The following is a 23,225-nucleotide window of genomic DNA, read 5'->3' on the forward strand; positions in this document are numbered from 1 at the left end:
CCCCCCGACCAACTCGTCTCACTGTGCGAATCCGCATTTACTTACCGACCTATTCCGGGCGAAATGGCACTACGTTTCGGGCAGAGTGGTAGCTGAAGGCTTCTTTGTGGTTACAGCACCTTCAGGAAGAAGGGTTCGAAGAAGCGCACAACATATCCATAGAAGAAGCACCGAATTCTGTAATGACTTCTACCTCTCCGCATTCAGCGGCCACTCAACCGCTGAATCTCTGAGGTCTACCTGTCTGTCTACCCACCCTCACCTTCCGGGCACCTACAAGCCTTAGGACTCATCTCCCCTACACAATGCCAGATCTGAATGCCCTAAGAGAACTGACTTTAAAAGCAGGCACAAAAGACAGTCATTAGATGAAGTATTAGTATGTATTTATACACAATAAAAACATTTACAAGCAGAACTGGAAATTTTAGCCGAAGTTTTAACAGTTTTTATTAAATAACCAAAACACCTTTTATTCCCAAAAAAATTGGTAAAGAATAAATAATGTAATTTACAATATGGTACAAAAAATAATCAGGACAGGCATTCTGCTTTATACATACACTGCATATTTATAGTCTATAAAACAAATTCACATCTCAAGCCGGAAACCTCAGATGATATGGCTTAACGATTATCAAAGCAAACAGCACTGAGTTCTGCCTGCTGGGTGCACCCCTCCAGCCAGGGATCTTACTAACGAGTAAGGGTCTGGCTGGCCAGTGCTTCCAAAGCTGGACTGACCTCGTCAGGCTAGCCTCTGGGAAAGGTATACTGTGGGGTTCTTCCCTTTTTGAAAGTTGTTGTTTTTTAATTAAGACAAAGTACAGTATTTCCTCATGAATGCATCTGGGAGATTTGTTTTAAAAGTACATAAAACAATTTCCTTCTAAACTTGTTTTGACCATTTCTAATAATATGCTCTGGTTAAAAATGCTGTTAAACTGAATGACACCTTCCCTAAAGAGGCTATCACAAGGAATGAAAAAGAAGAGGGTAGGAAAAAAGATTGACCAACAGAGGAAATGTCCCAAAGTCCCACTCCCTGAGCAAGCACTATGCCCAACAGGATCTATGGACTTCAGCTCACCTGAGCATCTTCTCTAGGACACAATCCATGCCAAGCACCAGAGATACAGGTTCCCAATCTTTTAAAAAGATGAATCAACATGTCTAAGAAATATTAGTATTAACAAAAAACTTTCTCAAAGACTGACAGCATGTATGTCACACTAAGTTCCAAATGAGGAAAGGAAGCCCAAGTGAACATGAACCATCCAAACTGATGGAAAGAGAAGGAAGATGTAGAACCTAGGAGCCTTCCTTGCTGTTTTGTTTGTTTTTTTTTTTTTTTAAAAAAAAAAAAAAAAAAAAACTCCAACATTTAGCAGTTTCCAGGTTTTATGCATGGATAGCTGACTAGGCTGGGAGAAGTTGTATCCACCGAGTCTCTGCTCCAAATGCCACTATTTGTCCTTTAAATATGGCAATGAGCAAATGAGTATGGCTGGCTGTTAAAGGAGGAGTGAAAGCCTCTGGAACCCTGTCAGCTTCCTTACAGTAAAGCACCAGTCCATCTGATGCCTTGCTTGCTACTGGCGACAAGGGCTGTAGCCTCTGCTCCTCAAGACAAAGTCTCAACTCCTTTTGGACGGCACAGACCAATGTGTGCCTCACAGCATTCACGGCCTGATGGGAACAAGCTTAAGAACCCAACTGCCTAGTACTGCATGCTCAGTTACCAGGATCCTACAAGCACTCATGCTTATTAATATTGTGGGAGAGTCTACCTGAAACACAGGAAGAGCAGCTAACAGTGGCCTGAGCTGAGTCAGGTACAGTCTACAGTCCCAAGATCTAAATGCCTTCAGCTAAGTAAGGCATTGCTGAAAGCACACAAATGGGTAGAGACATGTTGGCTACTTTACCACACTCTTGATGGCACCGTATGCTGCTCTTCTCACCCAACAGTCTGACTTTTACCAGATGTAGGGGTTTGCATGTCAGCATCTGGGGCAGATCCTTTACCAGAAGCAGGAGGATCCTGGGAGGTGAAGGGATTTACTGTCAAGAGCCCCTGTACTGTTTCTGCAGTAGACCCTGCATTCTAGGGTTTGTATTAGCCAGTGAGACAACAGGATCAGGTGTCCCCAAAGGGACATTTCTTCATTGCAGATGGAGAGAAGTAAGGGCCTAGGATGGTCTTAAGTACTACTGTGCAAGGAAGGAGGCTAGAACAGGTGGAAAGCAGAGGTGGCAGTTTTAGGAGTTAAAAAGGACCTACCTGTCAAGCTGGGTGTGGTAGCACATGACTTTCAGCCCAACACTCAGGAGGCAGAAAAAGGTAGATCTCCAGCCCAATCCAGTCTATGTTATAGGGTAGCAGGGTTATACAGAGAAACCCTGTCTCAGAAAAAAAAGGGGCAGTGGGTGTCAGCCCTGGCTAGTATATGGAAAGTGAGCAGTGAGGGGCTAGTGCAGGGGTCACCTGTTCACCAAGAACTAGTCATGGCTACCTAACATGCTAGGTCCAGTAAGTGACCATATCACAAGGATCTACTAAAGGGCAAAGGAGGGGGATGGGAGTCTTCTTGGCACCACTCTGAGCAAGACAGCCCGATCATGACGACTGACTGACCACCTCGGGGCTCCAAACATCATCAAACTGTGAGCTCTTCCTACACCCTGACATCTAAACCCAGATTGGGTCCCAGAACAGGAAGAGAGACAGCCTGGGGCAAAGACACCCCTTAGATACCAACAATGACACATGAAAAATTTGAGTGTGCATAAAATCTGTAGACATAGCAGTGCATTTGGGGGTGGGGCTGGGGGACAGGATCAGGCCAGTAGAGAGGAATGGTATCTTAAATCACTTAGAAGGAACTAGGCATTAAGCACAGGTAGAGAGTGGAGCCACATAGATAAAGGACTCTTACTATTCCTTGTCCATTATCTCCCAATTCTTAAACCCCAGGAAAACCATTCCCAATCAGCTTTGCAAGACCATACAAAACATCCATATAACCTCCAAGAAACATAATTTTTTCCTCTCCCTCCTCCTCCTCCTGCTAGGCAGAACCAAACTCTGGATGGTCTGGGTAGGAAGCACTAGGTGGGGGTTAAGTAATCTTGGGAAGATAACATGGCTCTGGGACCCTTCTCTGATTCGCGGTCAAGGCATCCAGGAAGTGTCTTAGGCTGAAGACACCACCAGACAAGAAGGCTGGTCTATACCCACTGTCCCTCGCAACATCACTGCAGACAGAACAGCCAAGTGGAAAAAGGATAGCAGAAAGAAAGCAGCAGTGGCTGTGACCCTCTGGAAGGCTCAACATACAGACATACAGTCAGGTCACCACCCAGGACTGCAAGGGCTCCAATACCCAAGGAGCTTCTGAGGTCTACCCTTCTCAGGCCAGCCTCTGTGATGGTATGACCCTTGCTTGTTGCACAGGCTGCTCCTGTGCATGTGGGTATTGTTATGCTGTTAGAGGTGCTCCTGTTCACTGTCGTCTCAGGATCTGGGCTTGACTTTCTCTACTGTGCAGACAGATTCATGGGGCCAGCTCCGTAGACCTCCCTTGTGGATTCCAGGATGCCTGTGTCACAAAGCACAGTCACTGAGAGAGGTCACCAACAGGATTACCACTTCCTCCACCATCAAAAAGAACTTCCCGGCGGCCAGGCTCAGTGATGGACAATTCTTGGGCCAGGTCATTAAACCGAGATATGTAGTCAATGCTGTTCTCGTTCATCATACACACCAGCTGGGAATCTACCACCTGTAGGACAGAAGGGACAAGAAGACATTAGTCTGAGAGTGGCTTACCATCCTGACTAGAGGCTCTTGACCCCAGAGCAGAATGTCAGTGGAAGGAGCCTATTGCCCTATGAGGAATTTTAGAATCCTTTGTGGTCTAACCACATGGATGTTTTCTAAGTACATACTTTGGATACGTTCCTAGGAAAGCTTCTGAGAACATGGAATGTCTAGATACTGATACTACAATAGCAGCAACTCGATCTGATACTCAGAAGGAAGACAGTCCACAGAAGGCAGAGATCAAAGCAAGCAGAGAAGAGTTAATGTGGGTCCCTAAAGCATCAGGGCCTCACAAGTGTGGGTACAAGAGAGAACATTCCCACCAGAAGATGCAGAAATACAAAGGCTCTGAGAAGGCAGAGTATAGCTACCCAAGAAACACTAGAAAAGCATAGGTTCAGCACAGTGAGTGATGGAGAAAGAGAACTACAGCGAGGGTCACAGAAACCTGTAAAGACATTATCTTGGAGAATGGCCATGATTTACTGTCTCTTTCCATTAGAGTGGAACACTCACAAGGACAGGGACTTTTGATTCTTGGAACTACAACTTCTGAAGTTGAAGTAGGCAGAAGTATTATGAGTTCAAAACAAGCCCAAGTACATATCAAGGCCTTGTCTACGTATTCATCCCCTTCTCCCCAGAGACTAAAACTATCGCTTTCACACAGATCCCCTCTGAACACTGTATTCATAAAAGATTGCTATCACATTTCTAGATAATGAGGGCCCTTTCCAAAGGCCCTCTTTATAGAGTTTTTAGGAAGACACAACAGATATACTGGCTCTTTCTACAGGTAAATGTGTGTCTCCTTCACTTGATGAGTATTTAGTGCTGCCCACTGTCCTGAATGCCACATCATCAGGGAGAGTGAAATGCTGACTTCGGAGTCTAGCTAGCTTGAGACAGCATTTCTGACCCCCAGGTTTCGGCAGTGCCTATCTCATAGGAACCAGGGACTCCAGCATCCATGATAACTGGGAAGCAAAGAACAGTCTTTTGTGTGAAACATTTAGCGCTACAAGGAGCCCCACTGAGTAAAGAATCTATAGTGAATGGACTTGAAAATACCATAGATTGTACAAGAGAGGGTTCCAGAGAGATGGCTCAGTCAGTAAAGTACTTTCCATGTCTTGAGTTTGTATCCCTAGTAGCCATAGAAAAGGAGGGAATAATATCTGTAATCACAGCTAGGGGATCACAGACAGGAGGATCCTTGAATCTCATTGGCCATCAATGAGCTCCAGGTTCAGCTTCCTGGCTCAGAACATAAATAAGGAAGCAGGCTAGTTTGATGGTCAGTGGGTAAAGGTGCTCATTGCCAAGCCAGATAACCCAAGTTGAATCCCTGGGCCCAAAGAGTAGGAGAGAACCTCAGATGTAACTCCTCACTGCCACCATACCACACAAGGACAGAGGATATGATTAAATGAAATTTAAAACATAAGATGGAGCACAATTAAAGAAGATTTGTAGAATTTTGGCTCCCACAACCATGTAAACACATAGCCCAAACACATAAAGATGATGTGAGAAGATTCACAGTATGGCTGTATCTACTTTTTTATTTATTTACGCGTGTATTCGTCTGTGTGTGAATATATGCAAATCTGTGTGCACACACCTGTGCCAGGTATCCTCCATCACTCACCACCCACTCCTCCTTTGAGGCAGGATTTCCTCCTGATCCAGGGCCTTACTTTTTTTTAGGTTAGGCTATTAGTCAAGAAGTGATCCTCCTGCTCATGCCTTCCCAAAGCTTCAACTGGGTCACAGGCATAGATCGGATGGCCAGGTTATTATATGGGTGCTGAGATCTAAATGCCTATTCTCATGATTGCACATAGAGGTTCTTAAATTTACCTAGCCATTTCTTCAACCCCTCTACTCTAACACTGTTTTGAAATGGCCAAACATGTCATGGATCAACTCAGAAGTCATCAAAGCATTCTATAATTCCACAGTCTCAAAATCCACATTGCAAAACTGAGAAACTAATGTATTTTTTGTGAAGAAAGTTGTAGCTTATATTGCTTGATTTTTGTTTTTCTAAGACAGGGTCTCATTGTATATGCTAGGCTGATCTCAAACCCACAGCTATCTTCCAACCTCCGTCTCCCAAGTCAACGCTGGGATTACAGGTTTATGCTACCATGCCTCAAAGCAATAACTATTTTGAATATTGTTTGACCTGTATTTTCCCCAAGTGCTTGGCTATACAACTCTCCTGGAGTAATTACCAAGGCCTTTATATTCAGGGAGCCCAACTTGGGAAATGCTACTTAAGGACCTTTCTCACATTGTGTGAATTGTGATCAAGTCTCTCATGATGCCTACAGCTCTGTACCCAGCACCATAGCTGTCCTCACTCCTCCCACCAGTACTGGCACTAAAACCCTAACTGGCTGGGCACATACAAATAGTGTGAGGCCCTCTGGATGACCGCAGGGATAAACAGCCTAGTCCACACATGGAAAAAGCACAGAACTCTACTACAGAACCTGTTCCCAAGTTCCACAGGGTCATGGCCACAGCACGACAGGAAATGTCCCCTAAAAGGCCTTCCTGCAGCAGGGCAGAAAGCAAAGGTGATAAAGTAACATCGTACAACTCCCAAATGGCAGCATATGTTATAAATCAGCTAGCTGAGTCAGCCCAAGGTCACAGAGCAAGGGAAGGACATAGAGAGGAAGGACAATAGCATGCTGCCTGCTTTTGGTGATCTGCTCTCCACCCTCATCCCAGGCTTCCCAAGTTAAGAATCCTACAAAGGACATCTGGTAGTTAAAGAGTTTGCTGTGGGCCATCAGTTGCCCAAGTATTGCCAGATTTCTCAGAGACTAAAGGCCTGTATACTGTTCTCCCTCACATAAAAGTCTCAATGAGCATTAAGACCCACTGGACCTAGGAAGGACCCCATAGCCTCCAGAATGAGGTGGAAAGTTAAAAGTTCAGGAATATGGGCACTGAACTTACTTCTGCAACATCAGCCAGAGACCTGGACACAAAAGAGTCCCTTGAATTTCCATCCAACAAGCTAGGGCCAAGCAAAGATGTGCCGCTGTTGGTCCCAACAGTAGTTGGTAGCATCTTTCTGCTCTTCTCTGGAGATATGAAGCTGGCTGTGGAAAGAAGGTGAGTCAGGCATGAGTGTCCAGGTAGCCCAGTCAGGGTCTCCACATTCACACTTGTGTCAAGGGCTACCCCATGGCATTATGCTACAACAGGCTTTGTCATCTTCATCATTTCCAAGGGCCGCAGGTGATGTGTTCCTCCTATATTGTATTCTCTGTGGCAGACCCTCATTGATAAGCATTAAGTTTGATTCTGACTTCATAGATTGCAGGTGACTCCTGCTCATGTTTGCACTGTTTCTTGTGACAGCAAAACCATGGGGCGTGAGACTGGTTCCGTGTACTCTTACACCAGGCACAGTACTATAATCAGGAATGATCAAATTTGGAATTATCAGGGTAAAAGCCTGGGTCCTGGCAACTGTGAAAGTGAAGCTTAGCCACCCATTCTCAATACACCCACCAAAGAAATGACTGATAGTGAAAAGCAGAGAACAGAGATTGACTCACTGTAGCACCATGGGGAAAAAGAACAAAATAAACAGGTTCAATGACACCATGTCCCAAACTCATATTCAGGGCACTGACAGGTTTGGGTTTAAATAGGGGACAGATGTATTAATAATAATAGTCTCGGCCAATGTGTGCTCCTATCCATTTCTGACCCATAGCTGCTTCAATTTTACTTTATCCTACACAGTGATTTAGTAAGGTGTAAGAACAGAATGGAATCTCTTCCTAGGGGAAGATTACACATTCTGTAATTCTCCATATGTAGTCAAGAACGCCACCACAAGTCAGCTGCAACACTCACTTCAGAGTATCTTACAGAACATATAAAGAAATTGGGAACATAAAGATGGTCTGGTCTGTTTGTCTTTGCAAGAGCTCTGTAAGAAGGGTTTGGGAAGGTTAAACAGACTGGAGAAGGCATTGAGAATCACATGAATGACTTGAATGTCCTGTCTGTACTGGGCTATGGGCTCTCAGAGTCTACAAGCATGTTGACATCCAGTGAACTACAAACTGAAAATCTGTGCATTCTCCTATATATAAATTACACTCTTCAGTTAAATCAGAAATAAATACTTGAGAATCAAGCAAAAGTGCTGAGGTCTAGCCTAACTCCAACCCTGGAAAGCAGCATCCTCCAGAAACACTCACCAAACAAGCTGCTGAGGGAGGAGTCTGTCGAGTCACTGGGGTACCACTGGGGGTCATGGGTGGGAGAGGCAATCCAGCTGGGCTGGGGGCTGCTGGATGGGGAGGGAAGACTCTTGGAACTGTCACTGCCGTTCAGTTTGGCTGGAGAAAGAGGAACTCCTTCACCTGTCAACCAAAATCAAAGGTCAGAGATGCTTCCCTGAACCCACAGCAAGGAAGGAGGCAGAGGCTGTATACTGCTGAACCCAGGAGACCAAGGATACACTGGGCCTACACCAAAGGGATAGCAGCTATCTATAAAAAAGGATCACAGAGCCTTCAGAGCAACTTTATGCTCTAGGAATATGAAACACAGCAGACAGGCCCTGTGCCCACAGTGCTATGCCAATTATCTTCATGGTGTCTGCACAATCCCATGGGAAACAAGATACCCCTGATTCCATCCTGTGGGGTATACAGAGTCTACAACTGAGAAAAGCAAGGTTTAAACCAGTCAGGAACCCATCAAGCTCATGGGCTAAGGGGCTGTGAATTCATGTCTGCCAGCAGGAACACCGTCACAGAATGAGTGAGACCAGGCACTTGGTGACCATCTGTGCAGCTACTTGCTAAGCACTACCTGAGACATTAAGTCACCTTACAGATGCATAAACAGAAAGCTGATGCCCAGGGTTCAAAGAGCCTTCCAAGCCATCCCATTCTTACCTCAAGGTCAGGAGCAACCCAACCAGACCATGCATGGCCCCAGCAACCAGTTACTGCTCCTGCCAAAGCCAGGCAGAGGCACCTTATAGTGGTAGATATTCAAAGTTCAGATTTACAGTTACACAGGAACTTTACCAGCAAATTTGGCAAATACTCAGGCAGATCAGGTCTGCTTCTTGTAAGTCTGGCTGTACCATCCCAGTGATAGCCTAAGGAAGGTTTCTAAGGCCACCTGAACTTACTGTACTGGCCAGAGCTGATGGCAATTTCAATGATGGAGTCGCTGATCTGTGTGGCAGGTTCTCCCTGTGAGAGAACATCCTCTGGTGGGCCAGGAAGGGATATGTCCAGCAGTGCAGAAACATTGGGTGGGGAGAGACGGGTGCTGGAGCTCTCTGATGAGGGTAAAGGTATGGACAGGCCATTCTGGAGATTAGCCTTGGACAGCTCAGGTAAGGTCAGAACAGATGATCCCTGCTAGGAAACATATCTTATTCAGACACAGGGTACCCATCAGTACTTGTAACAGTGAGTACAACGCCCACCTCTAGCTTGGCATCTGCAAGAAATACAGGGATCCACCATTCTCCCAAGAGAGGAGTGCACTCAGGAAATATACTTCTTCAGAAGAAAGTTAAGCCAGGGTAGGGTGAGCCTATCCGCACTGTCAGCATCTAGTGGAGAATAATACCCCAAAAGCCACCAGCTGAGAAACCAGTCCTTTTACACATGGGAGTTTAACAAAGGAAGCTAGAGAAGGGACAACACAGTCCGTTCATCCATGAAGCAATAGCGACAGGTGAAAGGACAGCACTGCTGGAAAGCATAGTCCATGCACTCAGAGAGAGAGGACACTGGAACCCAAGAACGTACTCTACCTGGAAACCGTCTGTCACTGGCTCCTGTTCTGGTCTTGTAACACTGATAAATGGGTCATTAGTGCCCTGGAACAACAAGAAGACCTCTGAATGGCCCACACTGAGCTGGAAAAACAGCCAAAGTAAAGTACTTGTCTGGCTGTGCACCAAAGAAAAACTGTTCTCAGTTAAACCAGTGTCCTTATAAACAGGTAAAAAAATGGATTGTGCTCTAGGCAGGAAATGATGGAAAACAATTCTCAGATTACTGGCTCTGCACTTACAATCATTTATTGGTTTTTAAGAGGAAACTACACAGCTCAATAACAGGCTGATCACATAATCTCAGAGCTCCATGGGGTCTATCCAACACAGCCTCCACTCCAATAGGCAAAGGATTCAGAGCACTTGGAGAATCATGAAAAAGAGTGGTCAAGGCCATACCAACTGTTTTCCACAGAGATATAACAAGTACTTAGTACCTCCATGGGCTGATATCAGTCTACTGGGATAAAAATCAAAGCTATACCCTCATGCGTGGTTTAGCAATGGATTCTTTAGAATCGCACAGCAAACATGTCTCTTCACTGCCTCCTAATCTGTTCTCCATGGTAGGTGTTCAAACCTTGGTTTCTCTGGTTCAGTGTTTCCTCTAACCATCAGGCCTCCAAAGGTACAACAGGGTTCAGTATGACCCAAGCCTATGACCTCACTACAGAAGCTACTGGTAAAACCAAATAGCCTTTGTAAATGTTCTCACCCTTACAGCAGTAGCAGGGTCTCTGTTCTGGTGTGGTCCTGTGTCATCCTGCCCCGAGATGGCAGTGGTTGCTTGTTCTGAAGACAGTGGAGAGATGCCAGATGAGCCATCAGTATCTAAAACTGGCAAAGGACTTCCAGGGATGATGCCAGCACTTTGAGCTGCTAAGTCGATGGCACCTAGCAACAGGAGTGATATATCAAACCTCTGTTCCATAACACTCCACTCCATGATGTATGCCCAGAGAGCTTGAGACACCTTCTCCCTCACACCTCTCTTCAGTGAAGAGCCAAGGAATTTGATATACTCTTAGCAAAGTAGTAAGACATTATGCCTTGGAGAAGAGAATATTACAAAGATGTGTATCAAAAAAAGCAACTAAGGAACCTCACATAGTGGCTGTCACTGTGCACATTACACACTTACTGGGCAGGTGACTGGTGGCCTGAGATGGGAGGACCTTGGGTACTATCGGTCGAGACAGAGCTGCTTTGGTCAGCGAAGACTGGATGGGCCGGAACCAGCCTCTCCCTGTGAGAAGAAGACAAATGTAGCCACATTAACGGTTTGTCCATATCCTACCATGCACAATGAGCTATGGAGGCTTTTCTTCACAGACATAGCTAGAATCATGGCAAGCCACTCAACACTCCAGACACTTGCAAACTTGGGGGGAGTAAGAGATCAAATCATACAGGCTCCTAGTAAAGACAAGATCTAAGGTCAGTTTCCAGGACACACATGATGGCTCACAACCACCTGGTAACTCCAGCTTTAGGGAATCTAACATGCTCTTCTGGCCTCCGTACATAAGACAAGCACATGCTGCACAGACATACATGCAGGCAAAACATCCATACACAAACTAAACACAACTAAAGAATAAAAGAAGCAAGTCATGAAGGGACTAGAGATGGTTCAGTGGTTACGAGTATTTGCTGCTTTTGCAAAGGACCCTGGTTTGTTTCCTAGCACCCATCTAGTAACTCATAGCCACCTCGAACTGTAGGAGATCTGCCACCTCTTCTGGCCTTCATGGGCTTTGTTGCCCATACAGGCACTTACACATGCACATAAAAGTAGGTAAACCTTAAGAATAAAAATGATTATTAAGGGCTGAAGACATAGGTCAGCAGTACAGCAGTGCTCTGCTGCCTACAGCTCTGGGTTTGGTCCCCAGAATCATGAGTGAAAAAAGATTAATTAAGATATATCACTGGGCATGTGTACTCACTGAGGAACACTTTGAGACTTGCTTCAAAGCACTACGACACCCACTACATTTACAGATGTAAATAAAAAAATATGATCATACACTCCAACAACATAGTTATTTCTCAAGTGCCTATCATGGCTTTATAGGCAGAAAGCAGAAACACTCCACTGAACTGAACTCAGTGGTGCTGCCAACAAAGACAATAGAGCACACTTCTAAAGAAGGCACAACCCAGCCAGTGGCAGTCTTGCCCATAGTGGCAGCTAGGTGCAGGACAGGGGGCACAGTGTATAAGTAGTGTATGCTGGAAGAACAAACAGGTATGCTAGAAATGTCACACGCATAGCCATGGAAACCCACAGTGAGGCACATTCAGGTAATACTCAAGAGAAAGGTATCCCAGGGAGGGGTGCCTGGCCTTACCAGCTATAGGAGAGTTAGACAGGATGGAGAAGGAGCACACATTGTGGGATTGGTTTTCAGAAGGTCTAGGAAGCAGTGTCCTCTGTGAGAAAAAAAAATGCAAATAGTGAAGATGATAAGAAGACATCACTGTCAGCCAGGCAGCAGTGGCGCAGGACTTTAATCCTAGCACTCAGGAGGCAGAGCCAACTGAATCTCTGAGTTTGAGGCCAGCTTGCTCTATAGAGCTAGTTCTGAGACAGCCACCTAAGGCTACACACATACACACATACACACACACACAGACACACACACACACACACACACACATACACACACACCAAACAAAACAGAAAGAAACCAGTGTCTAAATAAGAAAGAAAGAAAGAAAGAGACATTAGAATGCTGGGAATAAGACCTTTCCCAAGGAAAATTACAGAAATATCAGGAGGATCTAGTTCAAACCTAGAATGTTCTGGATTTGTCTGGACACAGGCAATTGAATACAGATATCTGTTTATAACCACAGAGTAAGCTGATGGGGCTCAATGCTGAGCATTTGTCAGGATGGAGAAAGTTAATTAAGGGAATGCGTATAACAAGAGGCACTGGGAGACAAGAAATGATCATTTCCAGTCTCCTTCCTGCACATGAATAAAGGATCCTGTTGCACTTAAGTACCTATTCAGCTGAGAAGAGCCTGCAGTGACATTGGTAACAGAGAAACATTACATGGATCTGTCAACCGCAATGGATCAGCACACAACTGAGTCTGACAGAGCTGAAATTCTGTTCATATATAAAGGACTCGGGGTACCTTAAGACATTTTCTCATGCATGATCTTCCCAGGATGTTAGCAAACATTGGAGAATAGGAAGACCTACTGCTGGAGATGAAAGTACGCTCAGCTCACTAACAGCTCTGCACTCTGGGGCTCATCACACATCATTCCAAAGGATGAGGCAGTGCTCAGTAAGTTTTGCCATAAAGGGCCAGACAGAATGCTTTGGGACCACTCTTGCCCCTGATCTTGTGGCAGGAAAGCAGTGGAGACAGTATAGACATAAAGACCATAGCTCTATGTCAATAAGGCTTTACTCATTTATAAAAGTATTAAGTAAGACCACATGCTGTACAATCCCAGTTGAGGAAATAGAATAGACAAGTCCATAAAAATAGTGAGTGGAGTGGTAGTTGTTGGGACCAGGGCTTCTTTTAGGTGATGAGAGTTTTTATGAAAAGATCATGAGCTGCTAATAACTCATACCTATACTAAAACCCAAGCGATTATATACTTTAAATGAGTGAGCTTTATAATATATAATACATATATGTATACACATATATGGATATTCAAAATAACACACACACACATACACACACACACACACACACACACACACACACACACACACACACGCGCGCGCGCGCGCGTCCACTACGGGTATTTGAAATAATAAATAGCGACAGGCTGGGGTTGGGGTTCAGGAGTTAAGCGCTTGCTATGCATGCACAAGACAGGAACTCAGGTTGCCAGTACCCACACGCATTTCAGGTGGGCATGGAGACCCACCTTTAACTCCAGGTTGAAGGAAGCAGAGATAAGAGATCCCCTGAGCAAGCTAGTTGCTAGACTAGCTATCTAGCTTGGATAGTCTGAGTTTAAGTGAGACGAACTGGTTCAATTTTTAAGGTGGAGAGCACTAAGGAAGACATCTGATATCAACCTCTGGGCTCTACATGCATCAACCTCACATACACTGTGCCACCATACACATTCTTGTTCACAAAACAAAACAGACTGCATTTAGACCATGGGGTTTGGTTTAATATTCAGATGCTGAATTCAGTAACCCTAGAGCCTGTATCAAGTCAGAAACATTTCCTACTTCCAGGACAAAGATCAGAGATAGCAAAGTTGAGAATTAAAGGTACATCAACAAATATTAAAAAATTTAGAATGCAGACTTTCCAAGACCACCCACGCAATGCTTTTTTTGTAGCACTCTGCAGCCACTATGCTCAGCATATCTACTTATGAATAACCTAATATCTCAAGGTAAATACTTTTCTCTTAATTTTAAAATTATATTTACTTATTTAGTGTATAGACACAGCATGACATGACTATAGAGGTTAAAAACAACTTTTACAAGCTGGATTTTTCCTTCTAGCATGTAGGTCCTGGGGATAGAACTAAAATTGTAAGACTCAGATCAAGTGCTTTTCTTTACTGAGCTACCTCACCAGACCTAGAGAAAAAGGTTTCTAAGAGACTGAAAATAGGAAACTGGTCTATCTGTGCCTTCCAAAAATTACCTACATTCACAAATTCCTACAGCTACATTCTTACAGCTCCCTTCTCTTCCCGTACAGATGCTGCTGTCTTCTTTCTTGGGTGCCATGTATAGCCGGTGTCTGCCATGGCTTGCAGATGGCATCTGTGGGTTCTCCTACCACTTACTGCAGTTCTAAAAACCCTGGCTTCTGCCAGCCCAAACTCTTGCCTCATTGTTGAAGCTCAAGATCTAACAGACCTGGGAGACACCCAAGCTGGGACACTCTTGGGAATCAGAAGCACAGCCATGTCTGTGAATACTTTTCAGTGCCACCAAAGTCTATCTTTATTTATATGGATACCTTTAAATTTTCTGTTCTTATTTTTTTGTTAAATTATTTTATTTTATTTTATTATTTTATTAAATTTTCTGTTCTTATTGTTTTATTTTTCCTATTAATTGCTGTACGCACTTGTCTACCCCAGTAGGTCCACAGTATCAATCAGGGTTAAAACCTGATCATGGACAAGAGGCATTATGACTCCAAAGGGAGTCAGTCTCCTGAGGTAGCCTAGTCACTGACATCTCCTAACTCAGACGTGTTCCAGATTGATCTCTGCTAAGTCTGTGGAGAGATCTGCATGCATTGTTTATTCAGGCATAAAGGTGCCCTGAGAAATATTTCCTTATAGATAACACTGAGATTGAACATTATTTCCTGGCCTTCACAGTGTTTCAATAATCCTAATACATTTCCTAGCTGTAATTAGCTGGGAATTTTTACTAAGAAGCTGTCTTACCAGACAGGGTGTCTCAAGAGTTAGAGATAGCAGTTAGGCACTTTTTATCAGAGCAGTCCCACAAAAAGAAAAACTGTTTTACTGCAGTGAGAAGTTAGAAGTTGTAGGACTCCCATCACTAATTATTTATGTTACAGCCAAGGAATGCTAGAATACAACCTTTAGCTACTTGCCTCAGACAGACCCTGAGAGTTTACCTTGGGGCTGCCACAACAACCTAGCCCAAGAGGAAGGACATCACTGCTCCTCCGCCTTGCACTTGGCAGCTTGTTCTCACTGACCTTGATGTAGCCTTCTCCTGCCTACGTGACTTTTGTAGTATGCCCTGTTTTCTGTATACCATATAAGCCTGATTTCTACTTTGTACAAATTGCATTCAGTTACAGCACTCCCTTGTGTCTGTTTCTGTTTGTTATTTCTTCACCAACATCTTGTCTACCTGACTAGGACCCTGTTTCCCGCCACGGGTTGAGGGAGGCCCGGACAGGCCGGCCCATGGCAATTAATAAGGGCAGGAATTTCCTTTATATCGATCTGAAAACCAAAGATATGTAAGAAAACAGTATCTCTTGTCCAGTTCAGCAGATAGAGTGTAGACCTGACAATCACAATGCAGCCATGAAGACTCAGACAATGTTTCCTTACCTGAACCACCAGTGGCTTTCGTAAGTGCCGTTTCCGTAGTTTCTTGGGCTTTGGTGAGAAAAAGTCTGACTGTATCTATGAGAGAAGGGACATGAGCTGGGAAACAGAAATCCTACCTGCAGAGTATCCCATAACCACCCCAGCTGGCACTCCCAGCACTCACACTGATGGAGTCCAAGTGCTGCCTAAAAGTCAGCTCTGCCTCCTTACTGGGAGAGAAGAGCTTTCCATGTCGACTATTTGGTGGCAAAGTCGTCGGGACAGCAAAGAGGCCACCATCTGAGTCACTGCTTCCTGTGCTAGAGGGACCAGCCACCAAGAGAGGCCTTGGGGGATTTCTCAAACCTGGAACAGAAAAGGACAATTATGTGCTGACACTCGTCTATATCCCCATGCAGGGCAAAGGCAGCCCCGCTAGGAAGTAAGCCAAGAAGAAATTTCCTTACACCTTTCGAAATACCTTATCTCAGTAAAGTACAGCCTTTTCCCCCTTGATTTCCGGTCCCATTTAACAGGGACTGCAGGCCTGAGTAAAAGCAATCACCATGTTCTATGTTCAGACAGAAGGCAGGACAACTAATTAAGACTTCTGAGCTATAAGGACGTTGGGGCATCCCTAGCTGACCAAAAGAAAGCAGACTCTCTCTGCAAAGGCTGGTTAGCAACACACTCAGTGACCATCTTGTTTCTATAATAACTCAACTTCACGTGGCAGCAGAAAAAGCTGTCACAAAAGTACATCTGAAATAGAGTGTGGCTATGTGTCTATATAGCTGTTTGTGTAACACAGGTAATTACAAAAAGTGTGCTACACTACACACTATTGATCCTGGTTAAAATTCCGTATTTTATAGAAAATAGTCCCAGTAATAAAAGGACAGAAAATACTTATTTCAAAGTAACACTGTTGAAATTCCACTGTGGTAGTGCTGCTACAAAGCACCTTCAAGGTTCATAGCTTGGTATGGGCCTCTCAGAGCTCATAGGCCAAGCTTGCCAGACACGGTACATATGTCTGAAAGTATAGGCTTCTAGGCCTATAATCCTCAATCAGACAGAAAATGTTAGAACATTAAAAAAATGACTAGAAGTGGTACTGAGCTGCTACTTGGGCCACTTCAGGCAACATGCCTTTATCTGCAGGGATTTATGGCTTAGGTGCTATTGCCTGAGGCAGCCTCCTAAAGGCATTAGAAAGAGGAAACAGAAACAGAAAATGAGCAACTGCTAAGATGTGTCTCCAAAACCACAACTTTGAGTTTACACAGATCTCTGGAAGGATTACCAAGCAAATAGTCTTTAATAGAAAAGCTGCTCATAAAATATTAAATCAGAGATACTGTAAAGCCATTAATGTTCCTGAATGAAAAGCAGTATTATTAAAAAACTTCTTTTTGCCAAAAGAATTACTGCTATCTTTGGGGCCCCCTAACAAGTGCAATAAAGGGGGCTCTGCAGACTTAAAGCAAGTAAAGTGATCCTGGGAAGGACCGTGCTTGTCCTGGGATTTATGTGTTCAGTAGAGAATTACATTTTCCTAGGAGTTGGGATGATAGCTCAGCAGCGAAGTAACTGCCTAACACAAAAAAAGTATTTCTTAGATGAAATTTAAGGATATACTAAGAAGCAAGTTACCCCATCTTTCTTTCCAAAACTGCACTAAACTGCCAGCACACACCTTAATTGAAGACTGCTTTATTCTAATGTTTTTGGATGTAAAGAAAATTAAGTCATTACAGATTAAAGAACTAATCCTCCTGCTGAAGAGATGGCTCAGAGGTTAAGAGCACTGACTGCTCTTCCAGAGGCCCTGAGTTCAATTTCCAGCAACTACATGGTGGCTCACAACCATCTGTAATGGGATCTGATGCCCTCTACTGGTGTTATCTGAACACAGCTATTCATTTTTTTATTTTATTTTATTTTATTTTTTTGGTTTTTCAAGACAGGGTTTCTCTGTATAGCCCTGGCTGTCCTGGAACTCACTCTGTAGACCAGGCTGGCCTCATACTCAGAAATCCTCAGGCCTCTGCCTCCCAAGTGCTGGGATTAAAGGTGTGCGCCACCACTGCCCGGCACACAGCTACTCATATAAGTAAAATAATTTCTTAGAAAAAAAAAGAATTAATCCTACTTATTGTCTTTAAACCACTAACTCAGTATTTTATGAAGGTTTCTGAAAATAAACTTCCAATGAGACCAGACCACCCTCTGCTTATCACATGAACTAGGCCCTCTATAATAGTCCCCCATGTTCATCATCCTCAATGGAGGTGATATTCGCCCTCTTACTATGCTCACTAGACCATAGGTGGTAGACAGCAGGACCATGTGTTTAGTTCTGACACAGTACCAGAGATATCAGGATACTCTTGAAGTATACCTGGGGAGCAAGGGGCGGAACCAGATGGGAAAGTCTTGCTGCTTCGGAGGGTGGATGGGTTCCGAGAACAGCGGGGACTCCGAGAGCTGACGGCCACCCCCTTCCCTGGTGGGGTTGTGGACTGTTCCTCCGGGGTGGGCCTGACTGAAGCCGTGGATGCTGTGTTTGCTTCAAAAGCCTGGAAAGATACCAGCCAAAAATTACAAAAGTTCAGCTCAAGAAAATGGTTCTGACACAAGTATCCTAAGGATATCCATTTCCATGGTGGCAAAACTTTGGGATGCCCCAAAGTCAACTGCACACACCATACTCCACAGCCCCACATCATTATAGGAACTGAACTCTGATCTTCTGGAAAGCAGCAAGCCTCCTTAACTGCTGTGCTAGCTCTCCAGTCCCAGGTGGTGGTCTTAACTGAAATAGACTTTCGCCCTGTAGCCTCAGCTGGTACGTGTCTAGTAGATAGCTCAGGCTGGCCTCAACCTCTGGTGATCTGCCCACCTTAGCCTTCCAAGTATTAGGATCATAAACATTAGCCACACCTGAAAAATTTTAATTCTCCAGTGATGTAAAATTACTAAGGAACATGTGGAATGCACACTTTTAATCCAGTACTCTGAGGCAGAGGCATGCAGATTCATGTGAGTTTGAGCCAACCTGATCTACAGAATGAGTTCCAAGCCAGACAGCCTGTGTTATGTTAAAAAACATCTTAAAAACAAAAAAAGAACAAGAAACTTCAAGAAATACCAAAAAAAAAAAAAAAAAAAAAAAAAAAAAAAAAAAAAAAAAAAAGGAGAGGAAGAAAGTTATAAATCCTCAGGGAATGAGGTAATAATTGAAGCAATGCATCACTTTCCTCAGGAGAGCTTAGCTTCCATTGGATGGGTGTGGTGGTGACAAAAGACAAGCAGCTCTATGGCAGAGAGAGGGGACATGGACCCACAGTCTGGTGTTACCCACTCTAAGCAGTTATGGCACAGGGAAGACAGACTGGTGAGTGACAAAGGCTTGTCTTTTTAAAATGTCATGAAAAAAGCTAGCCTGAGATAATCATGCTAATTTCTACTACTGTGAGCAGGAGGAAACAGAGACACTCCTAAAAACTGGTCACAGTTGAAAAGCCTTTTTTGCCCAGCTCCCAACCTCATGGGTGTCCAAAGCCATGTAAGGGACAGCTTCAGGGGCTAACAAGATGGCTCAGCAGATAAAGAAACTTCATAAACAAACCTGAAGAAACCATGTAAATAGCTGGATATGAGGGCATACATCCTTAATTCCAGAACTCATGCAACAAGATAGGAGACAGAATAGACCAGCTCACAGGCCTACCAGCCTGGAAAAGAAGTGAAGTGTAAGACAGAAAAAAAAAAAAAAAAGAAAGAAAAAACTGCCTCAAAAAAGAGGGAAGGAGGGGAGAACAACCACCCTCTGATTTCCACATGTGCCATGGCATTTGAGTACCCACATTTTCACACAAATTGACAGAAAAAAAAAGATGCCTTCAAGCCCTTGGGCATTCCACCTCTTTGTTGCTGTTCCTATTCTGGGGCCTCAACAACTTCAGAAAGAGCTGACCAGATGCTCAATTCTGAACTCTTCCCAGAAGCACCCACACCCTGTCTTACTAGGGTTACTTCACAACATGCCCAGGTCCTCACTATTGCCTCGTCTGCTCTGGGCAAGCAGCCTATGCAAGTCCAATCCTGCCAAGCTGACCCTGTTCCCTCCATCTTCCTAGTGGCCATCTAGGTTCTGGGAGTAGTGGTATTCCCACTCAGACTGAGCATCTCAGATGACTCTGGCCAGTGAGTCTCAGTCCTCTTGGGGTACTTGCTCATAACAGCTCTGCCAGGCAAACAAAGGACAGATGACCCGTGTCTGACCCAAAGTCACCAATTTCAGCAGACCCCATTAAGTCACTAAAGGAACTTGGCTATTTTCTGAAACGAACCCACACCCCCATAACTATCTCTGCCTCTGCAATGTCTGCCTCTTTGTTTACTTTCCTCCTTCATTCCTTCCTTCCACTTTAAAAAAAAAAAAGTCCAGACTGGTCTCAGATTAAGTGTTCCTTTCTGGGTCTCCAGAATAGTGAAATGGAAAGACAAATGATGGTATGTGCCTCACAAGAGTTCAGTGGTATTGAGGCTACTAGCCAGGAGCCGAGCCCACCTTGGGTGCCTTGGCTCTACTTCTGGCTCATCGTCTTCCACAAACCTGTTCCAAACTGCTGCACTTATCTTTCAGTTGAAGCCAAGGCTAGAATCTCTCACTTCCCCACTGACCCAAAGATTTGCTCGGGCTTCCTCTGAGCACGAGACCATACCAAATCTCTCCACAAAAGGCCAAACTTGAAGTCTTTTAAACTTGTCATCTGTCCCACCACAGCTTGCTAATTCCAATAACCTACTCAGGTTACCTCAATAGTGCTGAGGCCGAGGGCTCTTTCACCATCAGCCCTGGCATGAGGTATAAGGAGCTGCAGCCCTGGTAATTTTATGTTACCTTTGGGGTCCTGAAGAGACATGCTTGACACTCAGACACAGGCTTATCCTAAACAACTTAGTGTCTTCAGCTGGTCTAAATCACTCACCATCTTGGGATGGACCTCAGTGGAGATGAGCCTCAGGAGGCAGTTCAGGAGGCGTTGCTGGTGGAGGGCTGAGGGTGAGGAGCGAGATAGGGCAGTCTGGCCCTGTGCTGTGGGTGCCTGGCTCTCAGGACCCAGCACAGCCAGCCAATCATACTCCAGTTGCAGTTTGGTTGGCTTGCCCATCATGAGGTAGACTTCAGCCAGTGTGAGGCTCTCCGAGGTCTGTAAGCTCCAGCCTTCTTCACGTAGCTGCTGGGCCAACTGGCTGGCAGGGACTTCCTTAGAAGGCCTGGAAGCAGGCTGTCCCTGAGGCAACAGAGGTTCTGAGGGGCTGCCTTTCTCCTGGGACTCTTCATGACATGCATTCACTAGCTCTTTAGTACAAATATCTGACTGAAGTCTGGTGTCAAGTTGAGGATCGGTGCCAGGTTGAGGGTCCAGGCCAGGGGGAGCATTGTCCGCAACCTCCCTGCTGCTGGTTATGAGGGCCTCTGGGGAAGCTACCCTGCCAAGAGGAGGGTGCTCTCTCCCAGATTGTGTGTCTGCACAGCGGCACTGCTCTGGGATGATGAGATCCTGGCAAGACTTCAGGTATCGGGGAAAGGGGTCAAGGAGTGAGAGTTCATCTTCCAAGTCTGGGGGCTGGCCGCAGGAACATGGCATGGCCCCAGATTCTTGAACAGGGCTGTCCCTACCCACTGCAAGGGCTGTTCCAGGGGTCTTCTCAAGCTGTGATCCAGAGTCCTGGTGCCCATGAGGAGGCCTGTCAGGGGCATCTGGGCTGCTCAGACTTGGAACTGCTCCCTCTCCAGCAGCACTCTCAGGGGAACTTTCCCCTGAGCTCTGTGAAGCATCTGCAGTGGGAAGGAGTCGCCCACCCCCCTTGCCTTCAGCACTGCTTCTCTGGCACTTCAGCTGGCCCCGGGCTATTCCCTGTCCACTCTGGATGCCCAGGATCTGTGCTGGAGGCAGTGAGTGTGTGTCCTTAGTGCCCTGTTTGCACCGGCCACCCTCTTGCCAGTGTACAGTGCAGAAGGCCTTGGAGTGTACCACACGAGCTACACCCGGGAGTGGTGTCAGCGTGCAGTTCTCGCCTGGGAACAGGTGCAATGCCACCTTCTCCTGGGTCTGCACTGTGCTTGAACCCTGCAGCTGCCTCTCCTCAAGTGTCTTCCGCTGGACACACTGTCAAGGAGCAACTCCAAACAACTACACTGTGGTTCTTCAGTGAAGAGCTCTGGACTACAATTAGGGTCTTCTTCCCGAGGAGCCACAACAGCCCCTGATGTTCCTGGAGCTCACCTAGGGACTTTCCTCTAGCTACTACCAAACTATGCTGGCTCAGACATTCAGTGTGTTCAGGAAACTCACACCTGATGACAGAAACTATTCTTGGAAACATGCAGAGCCAATAAACAGCCAAGGACACGAAGAAGGCTTAAATGTATATATGTCATCCCCTAGCCCACATCTACTGATACTTAGGACACATCCCAGGGGCCAGATAGGTGGCCACTCAAAAACGTGGAGAAGTGAGTAGAACTGAGTACAGTTGGTGCAAGTAGTTCCAACGCAGGACTCTACTGAAACCCGAGAGGAATGGGCTCTCATGGAGCCCCATAGCAATAGGAAAAAAACAAGACCTCATTCTCAAGCAAGAATAGCTGACAGGTTTGGAGGGTCTGCTTCGTTATAAAAAAGATACAATTCGTACTTCATGGAGTGCCCACTTCTGCTTCAGGAACTCAATGAGGCTAGAGACTTTTCGATGTAGCTCCACAATCATCCTATGAAATAAAAAAAGGTTATAGAAGGCCACCCTTGAAGAGTTCTAATGACTGCATGTACCAAAACCACTTGACAGAGAAGTTGGGACTGGAAGGGGGATCTACAGCATCTGTACATCCGATCTGTTGAAATCACTGTAGGTTCACATAAAGCTATAAATAACAGAGATGTCTAGGAACCCTTTTAGGATGTGAGCACCAAAAACATCATCACCCCGTCAGTGCTCTGTCTTCAAGGTTAGAGGGACGGAGCTACCCCTAACGAGCCCTAAGGAAATAAAATGCACACTGAGAGGAGATGAAGTATGCTAGATGACACATGCCATAGTATAGATGCAACTCAAAACAGTACGCCAATAAGAGATGCCGAATAGACCAGATTCTTGTGGTCTTTTAACATGAGATGTCCAGAAGGGGCTAGATAGAAAGACACTAAATAGAAAGCAGCTGGGAGTGAGACAAGCACTGAAGAGAGTGATGGCCAACAGCACGTGGGATAATGACAAATGCTGGAAGTCTGCTGAGAAAGCCAGCACACTAAGATACTTAACTGCAAACAGGCAAACATACAGTTCTTTCAGTGTGGTATGAATTTTACTTCAGCTTAACAAATGTAAATGGGAAATGGACCACACGTGTGGCAGTGCTTTATGACTTAACCCAAATCTCCAAGGAACCAGTGAAAAGGAATATCGGAGCTTTACAGGGAAGAAGACAACTCTGTAGGCAA

The 23,225-nt window shown here is 45.1% G+C and overlaps 1 protein-coding gene across 10 annotated transcripts in view; it reads right to left on the reverse strand.

The window, feature by feature from the left end:
* Window positions 1-364: 364 nt before the first annotated feature.
* Cramp1 (cramped chromatin regulator homolog 1) overlaps window positions 365-23,225 on the reverse strand; it is a 53,745-nt gene continuing 30,884 nt past the window's right edge. For 6 of the 10 annotated variants that reach the window (XM_031352134.1, XM_031352132.1, XM_031352133.1 and 3 more), the window contains exons 9-21: window positions 22,414-22,495; window positions 20,709-21,884; window positions 18,113-18,290; window positions 15,893-16,074; window positions 15,730-15,804; window positions 12,026-12,107; window positions 10,813-10,917; window positions 10,387-10,565; window positions 9,648-9,713; window positions 9,012-9,246; window positions 8,065-8,229; window positions 6,803-6,948; window positions 365-3,785 (exon numbers count right to left, since the gene is read on the reverse strand). In XM_031352134.1, the coding sequence (XP_031207994.1) occupies window positions 3,621-3,785; window positions 6,803-6,948; window positions 8,065-8,229; window positions 9,012-9,246; window positions 9,648-9,713; window positions 10,387-10,565; window positions 10,813-10,917; window positions 12,026-12,107; window positions 15,730-15,804; window positions 15,893-16,074; window positions 18,113-18,290; window positions 20,709-21,884; window positions 22,414-22,495 (2,836 nt within the window). In that variant the 3' untranslated portion in view covers window positions 365-3,620. The remainder of the gene's footprint in view (window positions 3,786-6,802; window positions 6,949-8,064; window positions 8,230-9,011; window positions 9,247-9,647; window positions 9,714-10,386; window positions 10,566-10,812; window positions 10,918-12,025; window positions 12,108-15,729; window positions 15,805-15,892; window positions 16,075-18,112; window positions 18,291-20,708; window positions 21,885-22,413; window positions 22,496-23,225) is intronic. The other 4 variants (XM_031352136.1, XM_031352127.1, XM_031352128.1 and 1 more) reach the window with 3 other exon arrangements.

Source organism: Mastomys coucha, unplaced genomic scaffold, assembly GCF_008632895.1.
Source record: "Mastomys coucha isolate ucsf_1 unplaced genomic scaffold, UCSF_Mcou_1 pScaffold5, whole genome shotgun sequence".
Classification (NCBI taxonomy): Eukaryota; Metazoa; Chordata; class Mammalia; order Rodentia; family Muridae; genus Mastomys; species Mastomys coucha.